The sequence below is a fragment of the Camelus ferus genome, chromosome 27 (assembly GCF_009834535.1).
Source record: "Camelus ferus isolate YT-003-E chromosome 27, BCGSAC_Cfer_1.0, whole genome shotgun sequence".
NCBI classification, from domain to species: domain Eukaryota; kingdom Metazoa; phylum Chordata; class Mammalia; order Artiodactyla; family Camelidae; genus Camelus; species Camelus ferus.
In genome coordinates, this window is record NC_045722.1 from 22067270 (window position 1) to 22087076 (window position 19807).

The window sequence follows — 19807 nt, forward strand, 5'->3', positions numbered from 1 at the left end:
TCAAAGATCTTACTTTTTTTGAGTCTTGGATTATACAGCGGCCATAGGCAATCTATCCTGTAGCTAGATCTACTCTAAAAGCCCTGGGAATATTCGTGTGCACAGTATCACGTGGGCACTTGTTAAAATGCAAATTCCGCTGGGCCCCGGCAGGTCCACTACGGGGGCCTGGAAGGTACATTTGTGCCAAGAAGCTAGATGGGGCTTGGACCTGGTCTGAAGCCCTTTGTCCTAGAAAACACAGATTCAGCAAGTTCTTTAAGAGGAAAAGAGGATGACAAGTTCATTTTAGGGCAAAAAACCGAGGAAGAGGCACTTGAAAGCTCCATTTCACTCCCAAACTGCACTCCACATAAACATTCCCCTCAAATAACTTGAAAAACCTTATGAATCAGTGTTTCAGTTCTTTACTCTCCAAATGTAATACAATTCTTCAGCTAAAACAGGAGTAATGAGACAAAATGGGTCTGAAAAGTACAATAGAAAAATACTGTCCACTGGTTTATTTTTCCAAATGAGCAGCAGGCTATTTACAAATAAGCAGATCTCCAATGATGTACATTAAAATGGCAAGTCTATTACTGTTGGAAATCTAAATGAAAAAAAAATTTATTAAGGCACATTTGATCTGTGAGTTTAAAACAAACTTTCTGGTGTAACGACAGATTCATTTCACTTTTGTCCCCAAAATATGTGAGCACCAAAATTGTCAAAGAACACTTAATATTTAGTAAAACAGTAAGGAATGTAAAAATTCAGGAGGGGGAAAAGCGGTTTCAAAAGGAACTCTTTGGAGATCAGTTTACTGCAAATAAAATACACTAAACACTCCCGATGCACATAAATACTCGTAACTAACAGGTACTCGGGAAACGGCAGCGTCCTAAACAATGGATATTAAATAAATTAAAGGTATTTCAGATACAAAGGATAAAAAAAAACAGTAATTAAAGAATGAAATAACCATCTCCACCAACATAACACAGACACGATGAAGTGAACAAAACCAAACACATTTTTCCTCAATGCTTTCACTAGGGCGGGTTTTTTCCATTTTTGTTTCAGCTCGCATACGTTAGATTTATTACGGTAATTCTTCTTTCCCTTCTAAATATTAATATTTTACCTTCAAAAAGAAGGGTCAGGAGGAGAGAAGATGCCAGACCCTTCTCGAAACTGAATGCCAGGTCCATTTAGGCCACACTAATTACAGCAAGAACAGCCATCTACTTTACTGGGTTTCCTTTGTTCCCCTTGCTTTGAAAAACCTACAAAGAGGAGACACGTTTGGGGGAAACAATCAAACTCTGGAAAGCTCTCTGGAAGATGATACAACTACCATCACATTTCTTTATTTTACAACTGGAACACCAAACGGCTTAAAAAAAAATTGCTGTAAAAAAAGACAAAAGGGAGAATCTGTGCAAAGTTAACAGTTATAACAAAACATTTACCAGAGTTACAGTGTTTTGTCACAATAATGCTTTGCAGGAATGTTCATGTTTTCTGCCATAGGACTATAGCAAAGAGGTCTGAAAAAGAAATGTGTAAAAAAAAAAATGTTTTGTTCATCAGGTACATTTCAAGTCATAATTAAGCAGGTCTGCTACATAATGTTTAGCAAGAAAATATGTTCAAAGGCAAACATGATCACATTTTTGTTCAAAAAGCTCAATCTTCAAGGAGTCCTTTGTAAGAAAATCCTGTGTAAAATATACCCTTGTGTGGACTTCAAAAACTGATCATACAAAAACATTTTTAAAAAATAAATTAGATAATTAAAAATGTCTTTTCCAGCAGAGCTGGACATTAGGCTGTCCTCACTGAGCCATTATTATTGCTGCTTTTACTGTAACTTGGGTCATTTTTTTCTAGCCACATTTCAGCCAGCTGCTGTGTGGACCCATACGTTGATGCTTTGGACCCCAAGCACATTTTGTACTGCTTGGGGTCCAGGTTGGGATCACAGAAGACAGGATGGTGGATGTGGACTACTCCTACTTCTTGGCTCCTAAACGTCTTCAAACCTGCCTGGACAACCTTGTTGAAAAGGTCGACATCCTCGAGCCCCCAGCCTTGGATGGAAACGTCAAAGCCGCCTACTCGGACGAGATCGCCTTTATAAATGCAAGTGATGCCAAACCCATAGTTCCTCCAGAAGCCAGTCTTCTGAGTAAAGGCAAAATGGTTGTCGCTGGGACTCTTCCCACTGTAAACAATCTTTGGATCGTACTGGCTGAAGATGATTGGAAAATAGATCTGCTGGCCCAGAACTGTATTTGCTCGACATCGCTGAAGAAAGTCTGTAGTGAAGACAAGGTCGACGTCACAGAAGAAGAGCAAAGACTCGTTATTAAACTGGGAAGATCCTACCTCCAGGGCCAGAGCTCTTGAAAACTCTCCAGACACAGGCAGAATCTGCATGTCGGCCTTCGGGTACTTGACGCGGTAGTCTCTCATGAGCTCGACCTGTTTGGCCTTGTCAGGGTTGGAGTCGGAATTGAAGAGCAGAACAACGAGCTTGACGTTCTGATTCGGGATGAGACACGTCTTCTCAAAGTTCCCCATAAACCTCACAAACATGTCAAAACGTCCAGACAAAGGAATCAGTATGTTGATCTTTTTCTCTTTGGGTTCTTTGTGCTCACTCTTGGACCCAGGGAGCTGAAAGGGGACAAGCTTCTTCAGGGAATTCGAGAGAAAGGACAAGGACCCGGATTCCTGGTTGATTTTGTTGGCCAGATCCTTTGCGTCCAGCTCCTCATGCTCCACAAACTGGATCTTGCTGAAGGTCTGCTGCAGGTAGGCGTGCCTCCGCACAGGGACAGTCATCTTCTTCCCTTTGTGTTTCTTGTACAGAAGCAGCAGGTCCAGGATGTACTCGGCCCCGTACATGGGATTCACCCGGCGATAGCCATACTGGATCTCCTTAAAGTCGATGATGCGCCCTCTGGTCTTGGCGTTGGCATTGATCATCTCCATGACCTGCATGACAATGTCATCCAAGGCCTCCCTCTGTGCGGAGTCCATCCCTCTCCGGGGGGGCTGGCCGTCAGTGGCCGAGTACAGATACTTCCCAGTCAGGAACTCCCATTCCAGAATCTCCTCCCGCTGGCGGGGCTGAAACCGCGTGAAGGAGGGCGGAATCCCCAGCTGGAGGTCCTCTTTGTGAATCTCGGAGCTGCTGTACTTGCTCATGAGGACGACCTCCCGGTGCAGCTGGATGGTGCGGTGCCGGAGCTCGGCCACCCGGCGGCTGAGCACGTAGCTGTGCAGCCGGTACTGGTAGGGCGGACTTTTGTTGGGGTGCAGCGTGATGGCTCGGTGGATTTTGCTGTTGTGGAGATCTCTGATGTACCCTTTCTTGTTCTGTTCGTAATTCTCATAAAAAAGCTGCTGCATCTATTAAAGAAGAAAAAATAAAAGATTGCTGCTTTAGTGTTATGTGACTGAGTGGCCCTCTGTTCTTACAGTTCCTTACATACCTGCAGATTCTAAAAAACCTAAATGTTAGAGATCTTCCTAAATGAGCCACAGCTTAACCAAAGGCCCTATCTACAGCAGTCCAGTGAGAGCGGAAGAATGAACAGCTATATACTGCTTAAAGAAATAAGACTTCATCAGTAACCTCAGTTGGCCAATGTAATTCTGCAGGCAAAGAGAATTATGAAAAAGTTTCCCATAAAGAAAAAGAGTAACCTTGAGTTCACAGTGTGCCGACTCAGAATACCTGGAAGAGAGTACCACCCCTGGTCCCCACCAAGCCCACGAAAGGGACCCAGGAGCCAAGGTCCCCTCCCTGAAGCCTGGCGCCCAACAGGAGCTGCCATCTGCACAGGAATAAACTCCATCAGTAGAGTAAAAAGAAGAGCTCCAGAAGGACAACCTGAGCACAGGATTGATGTTGCTTCTAGGGAGCTGAGCAGAAGGAAAGCCATTCATCCACACGCAGAAAGCGGCTGCCATCAGGAGGGGCATGCTGTGGGTAAAACCAAGGGTCTGCAAGGTCGCTGGAAATGCACCGTGGGAATCCTTTAAACATCTGTGTGTTCCTGTGCAGGCAGGAGAGGTGCATGGGGACTAACACAGACAGGCTATAAGATAATAATTTAAAAAATGGGAGGAGTAAAAATTATTCTCAATATAGAATTCTCTTCCCAACTAAACAATCTATCAAGTAAGAGGGAGGAGAAACAGTTTCAGATATTCAAGGACTCGGTTTCACCTTGAATTCATTCCAGGTAGTTACTAGAGGATGTGCCCACCTAGAACGAGAGGATAAATCCAGAAAGAAGAGGACACAGGATCCAGGAAACAAGGGCTTCAACACAGAAGGAAGGAGAGCGGAGAAAGCCCCAGAATGACCATGCAAGAAGTCCCAGAAGGGCAGTACTAGGGAGCGTTTGGGTCCCCCCAGATTTGCATGTTGGAACCCTAGTCCCCAGTGTGATGGTATTAGGAGGTGGAGCCTTTGGGAAGTGACTGCGTTTAGATGAGGCCATGAGAGTGGGGCCCCCACGAGGGATTGGCACCCTTAGAAGAGGTGAAGCACCAGAGCACTGTCTCCCCACCACGAGAGGGCACAGCAGGAAAGCAGCCACTTGTAAACCAGGCAGAGTTTACAGACCAGCACCCGACCACACTGACACCTTGACCTCGGACTTCCAGCCTCCAGAACTGTGAGCCATACCTTTCTGCTGTCTAAGCCCCTCGGTCTACAGTATTTTTTTCTAGCATCCGCAACAGACTAAGACAAAGAACTTTGCAGCAGGCTGAGGGGGCCAGTCCACACGGGAAAAGGCACAGATGTTCACTGCCTGTATTCCCCAGAGTCCAGCTCAGTGCCTGACACACTGCAAGATGCTCAACTCAGAGTTGATGAATGAATGGTTAACAGTCAGGTCGTTAAGCACAGCAAGTATCAAGAAACTGAATGATCCTCAGTGCAGAAGAACACACTTAACATGGACAGACACAATACAAACTACTCGGGTTCCTCTGACCAGGATACATTTTAAAATGTAAAAATCAGCAGCACATTTTGAAGAGTATGTACTCTGCCACCAAAGGAAGCAGCTGTCATTTGTTTTTCACTGCCCAGAACACCAGCATATAACTGTACATTTTATTCACGGCTATCAAAACCCCACACGTGGAGAATGAGGTCCACTGGGAGTCCTCCGCGAACGCATGTCTTCCGTGCATGACTGATTACTTCTTACAGACTTGCTAGGACACCGTGTCCCCAAACATTTTCAGGAATACATTTCTTGAAATGTTTTAGAAACCATCTGTGGTCATAACTTTCATAGCGACTGAAGTCTAGGCAAGCTTTGCCTGAAACAGAGTGTGCTAATAAAGGCATAAATACAGAGAAAGGCATAAATACAGGGAAGAGAAAATTATTGACTGGCAGGCTTCTAGAAGCCTTAAAACCCCCTGGAACCACTGCAGACTGAGAATTTTAAGCTATAGTAAAGTTGTTTTAGGCACCTTCTGGCTAAACTCCGACTCTGTGTGGCCCTGTGCTCTGCCCAGATCCCCAGGGCCAGCCCCTGGCTGCAAGTGCACAGCACCCCACTCACTGTCATTCACCCCCATGGCCCTTTTACCCCAGGTCACCCTGTCCACTGTTCACATCAAGTTATCTTTTGCACTCTCGGCCCTCATTTCTGCCCTTGCATCATTTCAGGTATTTGCATTTGATTTTTGAATCCCTGGCAAAGTTCTCCTTAAATTATCTTTGTTTATCCCTCGACTAACTTCTAGTTTCTCTGCTGCTATTTGGTTCTTCCCACCTTCTACTTTTCTCTGAAGGTGCCCAGTTGCATTTAAGAAGGCATGCTGTGGGTGGGATGAAACTGAACCATTTCACTCTTAGGTACTTGAATGAGAAATAGATGGATCATGAAGCTGAACATCTATACCTTCCACCTACCGTCCCTCTTTCCCTCATATTATAGCTGATTCCACCACTCATTACAACGTCCCCCGTTAGGCAGGTAAGATGCAGGTAAGACTTAATTTCTGAACTCCAGGCAACTTTCTGGACTCAAAAGGACTGAGGTTCCCAATCTCTCATTATTCTAAGAGGAATAATCATATGACTAAAGGAAGTGTTTAGCAATTTTCTAGTAACAGAAGTGAAACTATTATTTCTCTTGAAGAAAGTTTAGAAGATAACAATTTAAAAAATAAAGGTTAAGAAATTGACTACATAAAGACATTTGCTGCTTCTAGGCCACCACTGAGATATAAGACCTTGGACAAGTGACTTGAATTTGTTGGGTCTCAAGTTTTCTCCTTTATACACGGACTGTATTGTACCAGAAGCTCTTTCAAGGTGAAGACTTCTAAGACCTTATGTGCTAATTTTAGAACCGGTCACATATAACTCTAAAGTCATGCCCTGATGTTATCCAGCCCACCCACCCAGATACGGCTGAAGGTGTAACAGCAGAACATTACAGGATTCTACCTTTGCTGAGTCAAACTGTATTAAAGGGTTAACAACACATCCCAAAAAACTGTTTCCATTCCATAACAACAAACCTCTAGTTCTGCTATAAATAAAAATAGTTAGGAATATGAGATTCGTAACAGTTCATTTTAATAACTCCAGAGGTAATAAATATGTAATTTTAAAAATAAAGAATATATACTTTAAACAGTACCAAGTTTAGAATGTGGATTTTATTATTAAAAAAAATCTCAGTAATCTACTGGCACAGTCTTTGGAAGAATATTATAAAATGGAAAAAGTTAAAAAGCACTGCAGAAAAAAACACAAATCAATGCATATAGGTTATTTAATAACCACAAGGTTATTCCTTGTTTAAAACACACTGAAGAAGTCTCTCTAAGATGCATAGAGTACCACTGATGGTTTAATTTCCACCATCCATAAAACAGCCCTTAATCTTTAAAAAGTACCCGCCTAATCCTGGAGACCAGCAAAGTCACCTCCCTCACTGCAGGATGTTCTAGGGCTCTGAGTCATTCCATGGTAAATCTGAGAGGGGATAATAAATGTCGAGGTCACGCTATTCCCAGGAACTTCCAGCCGGCTGGGAATAACCACGAACTACCCACATCTAATTTTCAGTTAACAAATACCTTCCACGGTCTTCGCTAGCAAACGTCCCCCTTGTCCTCTGCAACGAAGGCCAACGTTCTCATTAAGTCAAAGTTTCTCCCCATTAACTGTTTACATTAATGTCCTCATTAAGGATACATTTCAGCAACATCAACAGAGTGTAACTGCTGCAGACTGACAGCCATTTCTAATTCCGATTTATACGGTGTTTCAATTCATTGCAGAGAACTTGTTTTCTTATCCTTTTGTCCTGAAAATTGGTTCCAAGAAAATATGGGTTGTCCAAATATCAAGAGACCATAACTGGCGGTACTTTCAAAATAGCCATATTTCCAAGTTTTAAATGTTTAAATTAACACTGTCATATACCTGCACGTAGGGTTTCCAGATAGTTTATTGTCTGAAGCAGGATCTTCTGAGGTGAAACAGGAATCCGTTAATAATTAGGCCAAGACCACTGGCATAAATTGGGCCTGTCCCCAGCTCTCAAAACATATGGTTACCCTACTTGTCCCTATTAGGTCTCTTCTAATTAGTTTTGTGTAGGCTTTGCCAATTTTTATCCAATTAAGTTCAGGGATTAGGTGCTTTGTATTTTAAAGACTCCATTCAAAAAAGTAAGTTTTTCATGGGAATTAAGCTGGATCTCTAGTGGTGAAAAATGGGAACTGTGTGTGTGTTTGTGTGTGTGTGTCTCGAATCATCAGTGTCAAATTCTGGAATCTAAATACCTTTTAAAGAAGACTGACACATTTCAAAATAATTGAGAATTAAGCTTGGCAAAGCAAAACATAAACTACTGGCAATAATTTAAGATGTCTACCTAAGACAATAAGCAAAGTGATCAAGCTGAAATCCAGAGTTTGCAAATGAACGTTCCATGGTTTGAATAGTTAACAGCGACAGCAGACAGAGGAGAGGGCCCTTACCTGCAGTCAGGACACTGAACTCTCAGCTCTGCTCTTCACTAATGTCTGACCTTGTGGGAGTCACTTAAAGCTTTTTAGGCATCAATTTTTTTTTTTTTTTGTATCATGGCAGGATTGTGAAGGGTCAATGTATGCAGCACTATCTTTAAATGACCAGAGCCTTATGCAAATACAGAACCAAAAACCTCCTAAACATTCACATTAAAGACACTGTACCAGGAAGGGAAAATTCAGAAGGCCACAAAGAAAGGGTAAGTGCACATGAGTGTACACACACACACACAACAGAGCAGTGGGCAGCCTGACAACCCCGGCCCTGGGTCTGCTCACGAAGGACATCAGTGAGGGGCTTGGCTCTAAAACCCAACTCACAACAGATACCTGCGTCCAGCCCCCACCAGCCTCCATGGACGTGTCCCTGACCGGGCTGTTTCCTAACTCCAGTCGACCTGTGACCACACCCCAGCTCTCGCACCTGACTGAAAGTCTATATGATAAACCAGTGAAGCAGTGGTCTAGGGGATCATGAGAAACCAAACCCAAACAAAAGCAAAACTAAAGACACACGTCCAGGGGCAACACAGGGCAAGTGTACCAGGCTGGGGAGTCAGAAGAACAGGACACACGGGAATGTCACATGCCCAGTGCAGTCAGATCTTCTGACTTTTTAAAAGAGAAGCTAGAAATCTGGCTGTTTTGTATAGAGTATCTTAACTTTTAAATGTCAGCAACCAGTTCAAATTATAAAACAAGAGACAGACAGAGAAGGAAACATGAGCCAAAATACATCTGGGGGTCAAATATGGCCTGTAAGTTCACTTCTTTCTAGGATTTTTAAAAAGTCTATTCCTGATTCATTGTGGAATCTCATTCTATTTAAAGACATTTTGTACCATTTTAACTAACCACATTTATCAAATAATATCTTACCCCCCAAATCCCTAAAGATTCCAGCAGACTTTAAGGGACGATGGCCTAATGAGTTAGGACAACCCACTGGAGCTGCTATCACAAGACAAGGCCGACAAGGCGAGGGCAGCGAGCAAATGGGGTGGGGTGGGGGTGGGTGGGGACAAAAGCACAGCCCAGCTCCTGTGCACACAAGCCTTGTAAAGCGCAGCTACCACTTTAGAACCCAATGGTGTGTATCACAGCTTTGTTTCACACGTTAAAGTCAGTATTTCCGCCACGTCCACGGCGCTGAGGGATCTGCAGTGGGGGGCTGGGGGGTGCCCGGGCTTAACGAACCCTACGGGGTTAAGGCAACTCGTGTAAGTCTGAGCAGGGAGTCTCACTCCACAACTATCATACAAAGCCTTGAGTTCTTAAAGCTTTTATTCACAGAAGATCACACCACTCCCCTGGGATCTTGGAGGCTGTAAAAGGAGGAACAGCAGTACTGAAGCTGTCCTCACGGCGCTTGTACCTGCTACACAGCATGGGGGCTGGTTCCAAACAGGGCTGAAACAAATGAAAGAAAAAAGATCAGAAGAAAAACTGCTGGAGAGGAGAATGGGGAAGGACAGGGAGTGGGGTTTTTTGCGAGGGAGGGGAGATACTAAAGCTTTATATTCCATAGTGTCAAACTTCTAGAGAAGTGATACAAGTAAACGTTTTCCAAATACAGGCAACCAACAAAGGAGGAGAGGCAATACAACAGAGTAAAGGTTGTCTTTTCAACAAATGATGCTGGAACAATCGGACATCCACATGCCAAAAAAAAAAAAAAATCAATCTGGACATAAGACTTTAAACTCTTCACTAAAAATTATCTCCAACTAGATCCCAGACCTAAATGTAAAACACAAAACTATAAAACTTCTAGAAGATAACAAGAGAAAACCTAGAGGACCTTGGGTATGGAGATGGCTTTTCAGATACAACACTGAAGGCACAATCCATCAAAGAAATAACTGATACACTGGACTTCATTAGAATTAAAAACTTCTGCTCTGAGAAAAACAACGTCAAGAGAATGAGAAGACAAACCACAGACAGACAGGAAATATTTCCAGAAGGCACATTTGGTAGAGGACTATTATCCAAAATATACAGAGAATGCTTAAAACTCAACAATAAGAAAATTATTTTAAAATGGGCAAAGGCTGTAACAGACACCTCACCAAAGAAGATATACTGATGGCAAATAAGCATATAAAAAGACGTTCAACATCATACGCCATTAGAGAAATGCAAATTAAAACAATAAGATACCACTACACTCATTATTAAAATGGCCAAAATACAAAATACTAACACCACCAATTGCTGGTGGGGATGTGGAGTAACAGGAACCCTCATGTGTTGCTGGTGGGAATGCAAAATGGTACAGCCACTTTGGAAGACATTTTGGCAGTTTCTTATAAAATGAAATATATTCTTACAGTAAAATCCAGCAATTGCACTCCTTGGTATTTACCCAACTGAACTTAAAACTTGTGTCCACACAGAAACCTGTGCGCGAATGATTACAACAGCTTTATTCATAAATGCCAAAACTTGGATCAGCCAAGATGTCTTTTCAGTAGGTGAATGGATAAATAAATAGTACATCCAGAAAACAAAATATTATTCAGCAATAAAAAGAAATGAGCTATCAAGCCATGAAAAAACACAGAGGAACTTTAAATGTATATTATTACGTGAAAAAAGCCTATCTGAAAAAGCTTCATACTATACAATCCCAACAGTATTACATTCTGGAAAAGGCAAAACTACAGAAACAATAAAAAGATCAGTGGTTGCCAGGGGGTTGGGGGGAGGGGGGATGAAGAAGTGAAGCACAAGGATGTTTACAGCAGTGAAACTACACTTAGGACACTGTAACGGTGGATACAAGACATCATGCATTTGCCAAAACCCAGAGAATTTACCAAGAGGGAACCCTAATGTTAACTATGGACTTTGGGTAATTATGGGAACTCTCTGTACATTTTGATTTGCCTCAATTACTCTAAAAAAGTTAGAGTTTACTAATTAAAAAAATCATACAGGCTGCCCATTAGGGGAAAAAAACCCTCAAATTATTTACGTTAATTAAAGTAGATTCTAGGGGAAAACAGTAAATCTTTTTTCTCTGGATTGTTTATAATCAATTCTTTCATTCTTTCCTTCATTCATCCTTCCACTCACAAAACCTTTAGAGAAATATATAAAAGACTCTTAAGCTTCAGATCCTTTGTGAAAAGAGGTGGGTGGAAATAACAGTGATTATTCACAATAAGTGTCATTTTTTGCTCTTTAAGGCAGTCCTCTCAGCTACAAAGCCTTACAGAAGGAGAAGAAATATTTTTTGAGTGTCTGACCATCTGCTGTGAAACACCAGGCTTTCTCTCTGATTCTCTCCATAAATGTACACTCTTCACAATTTTAAACCCTTTGAGGGAAAAACCCTCACTGCCCCATCAGCACTTGCTGAGTAAATGAACAGATATTATTTCTCCCATGTTACAAATGAGGACAAAGACTGACCACTGACAGCACGTGGCTCCAGACAATATTTAACATTATAAGGGAAGAGCAGTGCTAGGCTAACCTTAGAAAAGAGAACTCTCAGCAAAGAGCCTACCGCATCTGCCCGCCTGGCCCCCTCCCCTCAAACTCCAGACAGCCCAAGGGGGCCTGGCGGGCAGACCAGCCAAAGGCAAGACACGTGAACCCTGTCGACCTCCACCCCCTCTCCGACTCCCAACAAAATATGGTGACAAGAGCTGAAAGGACAGGACTTGAAAATAACTTAGCCCTCAGAGAAATGCCAGAGGGAAAGCATCCTTAACAGAGGTTCAGCTGGAGCTCCCACACATTACACTACCCGTCCCTGTTGCTTGCCTCGAGTAAGACTCCTTGAAGGCAGGTCTCACCCCAGCACGCCGGCCACAGAGCCTGGCACATAAAAGATTCCCTTATCAAACACCCGCCCCAAATAAATGAGAATTTCAGTGCACGAAACAGAGAGCTCCAACCTGACACTTCCAGAACAACCCCCTCCGCCACGCAACCACCCAATAGAACCCCCTGTGAGTTGCACGTTAGAACGCGCGGTCTGCCCTCTAACCCTTCACGCTGGGCTTGACGAGCAGGGCTGGCTCCCCCAAGGCCCTGAGGGAAGTGCAGCACAGATAAGCAGCATCTCCGGGAGGCTCTGCTGGGCACCCCCCATGCACGCGCGCACGCATCCCAGGACGGGGTCCGGTAACTCTGCACGCACCACAGAGCGGGGACTTGGGTGTTTAGAGGCCTGCCCGATGCCTGATGGGGGTGGCCTGGGGGTGATGACAGGGGTGGCCTGGGCTGGGGCTGGGCGAGCCCTGCTCTCTGGGGAGCTCACACTCCAGAGGTGGTACAGGAAGTTGACAGAAACGAGGTGACACAGAGCTTTGAAGGAACAGAAAGCGAGGGAGACAGCAGAAGGGGGAAGGAAGCTCCACAGACTCGGGAAGGGGAAGGCTCTCTGGCAGGGGGAATCTGCGCCAAGACCTGATTCCGGGTCTGAGCCAAGCCCTGCACGGAAGGGAAGTGTTCTGGAGGGCACCGCAGGTCAGAGACCAGAGGGAAGGCCTGCTCCCTAGAACTGTCTTTTCTTCAGCGAATTTGCTCACCTACTCTGTGCCAGGAGCAGGCGCCAAGGCTGGGCACCCTGAGCTCACCAGCCGAGGGCCAACCCTCCTGTATCCACACATTTTACGTGTGTGTGTGTGTGTGTGTGTGTGTGTGTGTGTGTGAGAGAGAGAGAGAGAGAGAGAGAGAGAGAATTTTAACAGCATAATCAAATATGAAAGGTTTAAAAGCTAGAAATGACTACCCCAAACTTTCTGAACAAATACATAAACTGTGGAACCAAATTTTGGTCAGACACAGCATAAGAGCCAACAGAAGAGTGGAAAAGCCCCTATTTGATGTGTGCACAACACAAACATTCCTGGCACCAGGGAAGATATGGTGGCGGCACCAATCCTCCACACTGGGACAGTGGGGACCGTCACTCCCCGGGTGCTGGGAGCACAGTGGGCTCATTCTTACCAGTGAGCAGGTGGGGGCGCCGAGTCTCAACAATGGGGGCGCAGGAGAGGAGGGGCCGCTCCAGGGCTCGTGTCAACTGGCATCCAGCACAGACCTCCACACCTCCCTCTCCACCCACTTCCTTCCTCCTCCCGGGCCTGGCCCAGCACCAGAACAAAGAGGGATCCGAGCGCCAGCCTGGCTGGTTGTTAAAGGCTAAGTACCCAAAGCACTCAGCAGCCCTGCCCCAGTGCCCTCTGAAAGGGAGCGGCTGGGTCTCCGGCAGCAAAGGCACTGCCAGTAATAGAAGTTATGTAATCTTTAAGTTAGAAGTGGGGAGGGTACAGCTCAGTGGCTGGGTGCATGCCTAGCACGCCCAAGGTCCTGGGTTCAATCCCCAGTGCCTCCACTAAAATAAATAAATAAACCTAATTACCTCCCTCCAAAACCAAAAAAAATATATATATATATACATATATACATATATATATATACATATATATATACATATATATATATGTATATATATAATAAAAATTAAAATCTTTAAGTTAGAAAACTGAAAAGCAAGCTGTTCCTAAAAATAAGAACGGGTAACTTTTGTTTTATTACTAACATTTATCACTCATAGGCCTGGAATACTCCAAACCAAAAGGAAACAGAATGAAAAAAGTTCATTCACGGTAAAGTTATCTCCACTAGTTAAAGGGTTTACTCCCCTGTTTCTTACCCAGCCACACATTTCACATGGGGCCTCAGCTGCCTTTAAGCCGGCTAGCTTAACACCTGAAAGTATCTCAAAATGATGTATTTTAACAACTGCACTTAAAACAACTTCTAAATTAACTTTCCTCTGAATGTTGTGGCCAGTACAACTCTCTAGCCACCAATTTCACCCGCATGTCCCTTGCTTCCTACTTAATATTCTGCACCATTAAATACAACAAATAATCAAGTACTAGGAAGAGATTGGTAGGACTGCTTCTAAACAGCAGATGCAGTGGTCTTTAATCACACCCAGAACTTTCTGCTCCTGCTTGGAACAGAACCACTGCACAAGTCCATGCACACCCCACCTTCTAATCTTGCCTCTATTTCTAAATCAAGTCACAGTCTCCGACTGTGTGTGCATGGGTTTGGTTGGGGGAAAAGATGAGAGCCATGAAGGGAGATGGGGGGGGGGGGGATGAAGACTGGTGCCTTGAAAAAGCCAAAATTCTATTTCAAGAGTATACTTCTGAAAAGGAAGCCAAGCTTCCCCCCCCCCCCGCAAAACAAACAAACAAAAGACTAAAAACTCAGAAAAACAAAAAAACAAATAAGATGTCATCTACTTCTTTGTCCAAAGTTTGAACATTTGTGTCTTATAAAAGACCAACTAGTGAAATAAAAGAGGATTTCATGAATGTAGTCTTACACACAACACTTCGTAAGACTGCACTGTAAGCCAGTGACTCTTAAAAATGACATCTTGCAAAAACACTTAACTCACTTATAATTACTATTTTTAAACTTTTTTGTTATTATAAAGTAACATACATTCATTATAAAACACAGAGAAGAGAATCACTCATAAACCTGCTGACATTTGAAAAATACTCGTTCTAATTCACTCCTATGAATATCTTCTTTATTCACCTACATATAAGGTTACAGAATCAAATTGTACTTGGCAAACTATATAGTGCGTATATACTTATAAGTACATCATATCTGAGTAATAATTCTACTTTTGATCACCTTGTTTCCCTGAAACAGTTAACAACACCGACTGCTAAATAAAATCAAGCTGTTCCACTATTTGTCAATCAGGACTTTAACCAAAGAAAAAGAGACACTAAAATTATAAGCTACAAGAAAAGCAAAAATTTCATAGAAGTGAGAAAGCTTAAAGGCTAAAAGTAAAGGAGTCAGTCATACATCAACCAAAGGTTAAAAGTACAAATTTCTGTCATAAAAAAACTGGGGGGGAGAGGAGGGGGAAGTAACGAGAATTTTATGTAGACTCAAATTCAAGTTACATATTATCTTGACCCAAGTTAGTCAATACAAATTATGTTTAACTACACAAAGTAGATGTATATGTAAAATAAACATACTCTGACTAAACAATGTAACACTCGTAAAATCCCATAAATACGAGTTACACTAGAAGAAATGAAAACCTTTTTCTCAGCCTGTTGGTCAGGCATTTTCCTGTGTCCCACTCTGATGTTAAGTCCAAGTGTCAGGTTGTCCTGTGCCATTGCCAAAAAAAAAAGAGGGGAGAAGTTTATTACACTGGCAGAAACCAGGAAAACTCAAGAGAGGTAAAAGGAAGCAAGAATTCTGTTCTTACTCACCAGCAATAATCACTGTTACTATCTCAGAGTACAATGAATGTCAAAATAACTGAGAAAAGCCACAGTACCATAATGCCACCAAGGAGGATCACATGCTGAGATCCATGAGTAAGGCTGCAAACTACAGAACCATTAGCCAATGTGAGCAAAAAAGCCGTAATTTAAACGTGAATGCTCTGGTCCTTTCAGATGCATTAGTCTAAAGCACTACAATCTTACACCAGGTGTGTGTGAGCCTGCCAACTCTCAGTGAACCACAGGGATATTCCTAGGACACAGAGGAGCAATGCACATTTAGCTTTAGTTATTTCAGTCTTTGTCGTGCCTTACAAGTGCAGCGTATCTATGCAAATACGTAACAATCAGAGACTCGGCTTTACTTCTTCCCAAAGAAGGTGCTGTTAGTCCAATTTATTTTCCCTCAAATTATTGATAAGCTTGACTGAAAGCCCATTAATTATTATTCTTTCTTTAAACATCATGTTAAGCTTCGATAACCAATAATAAAGCATCTCTATGCCCTCCAAATGCAAGTTTCATGACAAATGCATTTTCAGTCCCAATTTTACAGTTAGGGGTAAAGCTAAAAGCCACAAGATAAGTTTAAAAGGAGACACCCTAAGGGAACTTTCCCATCTGGACTGATTTGCCAGTTTCAGGCTGTATTTTGAGACTATTCCCAAGTCCTTATTATATCCTACTATTACAGCCAGAATGCTTTCTCATGGGGAAAAAAAAAATTCAGGTGAAGTATCTAAGGACACTCTGAATTATGGCATTTATATAAAGTTAAATTGTAAGAGCATCATACATACAGCAAACATGAAGCCCAAACCACAAATGAAACCAAGGCCCTCTAAGACCGAGCCCCCTACCAAGTTTATGATTAACCTCTCCCACCCCAAACTGTATCCCCTTGCCTGAAAGCCATCAGGGAGCTCGGGCCTTTCAGGTTATGAGCGGCCCGTTCTCCTTGCTTGGTGCCCCGCAAATAAATGCTGCACCTTCCCCCACCATAACCGAGTAGATTTTTTCACCACATTCAGCAGACTGGCTTTGCAGCACATGGGTGAGCAGGCCCAAGTGTGGTTCGTTAACACAAATACATACTGATCACCAGTTCCTAACAGGCAATGATTCTTGCCAATGGAAATGCTTGCTAGAAACCTATTTCCTATTTGGGTCTCCTATTATGAGTTTTTTAACCTAAAGGTCAGCTAAATGGCATTACGCAGCTGTACTTCTTAGACATCTGACCTTGGTACACTGCCATGACTTCCAATGTCCAGATGTCTTACACCAGCAACCTGAGAAACGAAAATCCAGTCCCCCAACGAGAGGAAAGGCTGCTCTGGATTCACTACAGGATGTAAAGACTTCTTCGGGTCATGTGGCACAGACCTGATGGCCATAATCTGTGCCCCCTTCCTCTGTGGCGAAACTAGGCCTGGCTCTGGCTGCTTGCCTCCTACCCCACTCCAGTTAGGTGTGGCCACATAGCCAAGTTCTCCCCGGTGGGCTGTGAGTGGAAGCAAAGGGCTCCTCTGCCAGCTGGTGCCTTGTTCTCAAGGCCTGGCTTTCTCCCCAGACCCTGGTCACCTCCTGTAGCAGGAACACCATAGCCATGTGTTTGAGGACCATGCTGAGCAATGCAGAGAAACAAAATCGGAGAACCTGGGACCCTAAATGACTGTGAGGAAGAGTCCCTGCCATCCTGAAACACATACCTCCCTGGGCAGTTTACTCCAGAGAGAAATGAACGTCCATCTCCACTGTATTCCTCAGGTGGCCGTCACAGTGTCAAGCCCTTTGTCTACTATATTCAACACGTGCAGCAATGCATAAACCATGATTTAGTGCAACTCTGAAGGATGGCACCTCACAAACATTCCAGTAGCAACTATTTTCTGGGCGGCATTTTGCATGTTATTTCATGTAGTCTCATGCCAGCCCTAGGGATTATTCCCATTTAATAGAGGAGAAAAAAAGAGCTCTGAGAAACTGGCTGAACTGACAAGGAAACAGCAAGTAACAGCAGAGTCAAGGTCTAAAACACCCAGTGCCTGTAACTAGGCCAGAGGTCGCCAACTACCGCCCGTGGGCCGAGAGGTGAAATTGGCCTGCCGCGTGTGAAAAGCTTCGTGTGGACACAGGCATGCTCGTTTGTTCAGCTGTCGTCTGTGGCTGCTTTTGTTGGGACAGAGACATTATGGCCCACAAAGTCTAGAATTTCTACTCTCTGGCCCTTGACCCCTGATCTGGAGTCATTCACCATCGCAGATGCAATCCAGGCATGTGCAGACTTCGCCCGAACAGAATATGTTCCCCAACGTGATGTCCTCCCCACACGGTTCACCTGCCCGCCAGCAGCCCGCGTCTCCTGGCTCCCCGCTCCTGCCCCCTAACCCACCATTCCTGACCACTCAGGCTGCGTTTCCCTAACACAAGACACTCCGTTTCATCCGTGGAAGTCATGACCCTGGCTTCCGACCTTCCCAGTGCTAACAGAAGTCCTTCAAAAAAAGTAATTTCCAAATTAGATTTTTATATAAGTGGCTTAAAAATAAATGCATTTGGGTCAAGCTAAATTAAAAACCTGAAAGTAATAACATCAGAAAACACAATGCATCAAATTCTGCACGCCTTATACTTTGTGGTATACATTCATCCTCCTTTGGTTTTGTGCATAAAAGGCAGTTTCAAGACACTAAAAACAGACATAGTACTCCCCAAAATAGAACCCTCAAAGACCACGAACAGCAGAGTTACGCTCATTTTACCCGTTTCTAACCATCATGAGAGCTGCCATCAGCAACTGGATATGAATGAGTCACAAAAGCTCTCAGACACATCATTCTGAATAAGGTACAAGAAAAAGTGACTTCATTCAGACAAATCATTTCTCACAACAAATATTTTGTGATTACCCATTATATGCCAGGCACAGTTGTACAGTTATCCAATACTCTACAGCATGAAGTGAGTAGTTTTTAATTTCAAATATTCATCATTACTCAGGTGACAACCTAGACTGAGTAAGACAAAATGCTGTTACCACACGTAGTCATTTCATAAGCCAGCTTACTTCTAGAATTCTTCTTTGATTTTCATTTTCATGAGTTTTGAGGTTAAAAAAAATAAGAGAAGCCTTGACCCTCGAATTGCCAGCTATGAACAAAATTACGAGGGTGTGCTGTACTGTGACGTCTTATGTGACTGGGGAGGATGCTGCGAAGAGGAGACTGAGAAGCTGATCCTGCTCTGCTCCTCACAGGCTCTCTGTCCTTTAGTAAGTCTCAGTTTAATTGTGGAATCAGGGAGTTAAACAAGAAAAGTCCCTTCCAGGGTTAAAATTTAGGGCAAATTAATAGTATGAACAAGATTAGGGGGGATCACTTGAAGACTGTTCTCCAAGACAATAAGCACAGGCCCTGACAAGGATGCCTGGTTGCCCCCTGTCCCCAGCCTGCACCCTCAAATTGGTCAGTGACCAAACTGGGAAATGCAGCCTGAGTCTCTCCGACATGTTCCCTCTCTGCAGCCCACCAGCAAAGGCCCTGCTTAGCTCTGACCCTCCTCATTTCTCAGCTGGCTGCTGCAGAAATCTCTTCTGTCCTCCCTGCCCCCAGCCTTACCTTCCTCTAAACCTGCTGGAGTGGTCTTTCAAATGCAGAACTCTGTCCTGATGTCTGTTTGTTGGGAATAATCAAATCCATGGAAAGAACTGCTCTAGGGCCCCTCACATCCCAGCCACCTAAACCAGGCTCAATTCCATGGCAGCTCTGTGGCTGGGCTGGCAGCCTGCACCCCCCTCCCACCACGTGCCAATCTCCTGGCTTGGTCGGCCTCTGGGATCAACTCTGTCCATCTGGGACTCAGTCCTTCTCTGAGCCAGTCTGTGGACCCCAGCAGGCCTGGGCACTTTCTGTCACACAATCCCCCGTTGCCTGTTTCTCAGCTCTCCCTCACAAGATCTCCCAGGGTGTGTCCACAGGTGTAGGGGTGTGTGTGGGCCTGTGTGTGTCTGTGCACAAGTGCACGCACACGCTGGAAGGTTTGAGGCGAGACAAGATCAGTTTCCTTCCATTCTCCTTATAGAGCAGTGATTCTCCACAAGGAACTCATGGCAGAATCATCCGAGATTCTGATGCGTGTCACCTGTCCCTGGCAACATCCACTCTATGAAGAGTATGAGGAGGCTGATGTTCGGAGAAAGGAACCTCAGAAAGTGTTCCCTGTTGCTCCCGCCTCCCCCTCCAAGAACACGAACATGAAGGCACTCTCGAGAAGGGTCATCTCTCTAATCTTAGGGAACATGGTGGGGAGCAAATGACTGAACTAGAAAGGACTGCATAAGAAAGATGCTCAGAGTGGACAGGAGGCTGGTTAACAATCCCAGTCTCACTCCTCTGTGCCTTTATGGGGCTAATCTGCAGCATTTA

General features: G+C 43.9%; 1 protein-coding gene across 1 annotated transcript in view; it reads right to left on the reverse strand.

Annotated features, from left to right (window-relative positions):
• Positions 1-391: 391 nt before the first annotated feature.
• CHSY1 (chondroitin sulfate synthase 1) overlaps positions 392-19807 on the reverse strand; it is a 60581-nt gene continuing 41165 nt past the window's right edge. The window contains exon 3 of the mRNA XM_006182665.3: positions 392-3402. Coding sequence (XP_006182727.3) covers positions 1810-3402 — 1593 coding nt within the window. The 3' untranslated portion in view covers positions 392-1809. The remainder of the gene's footprint in view (positions 3403-19807) is intronic.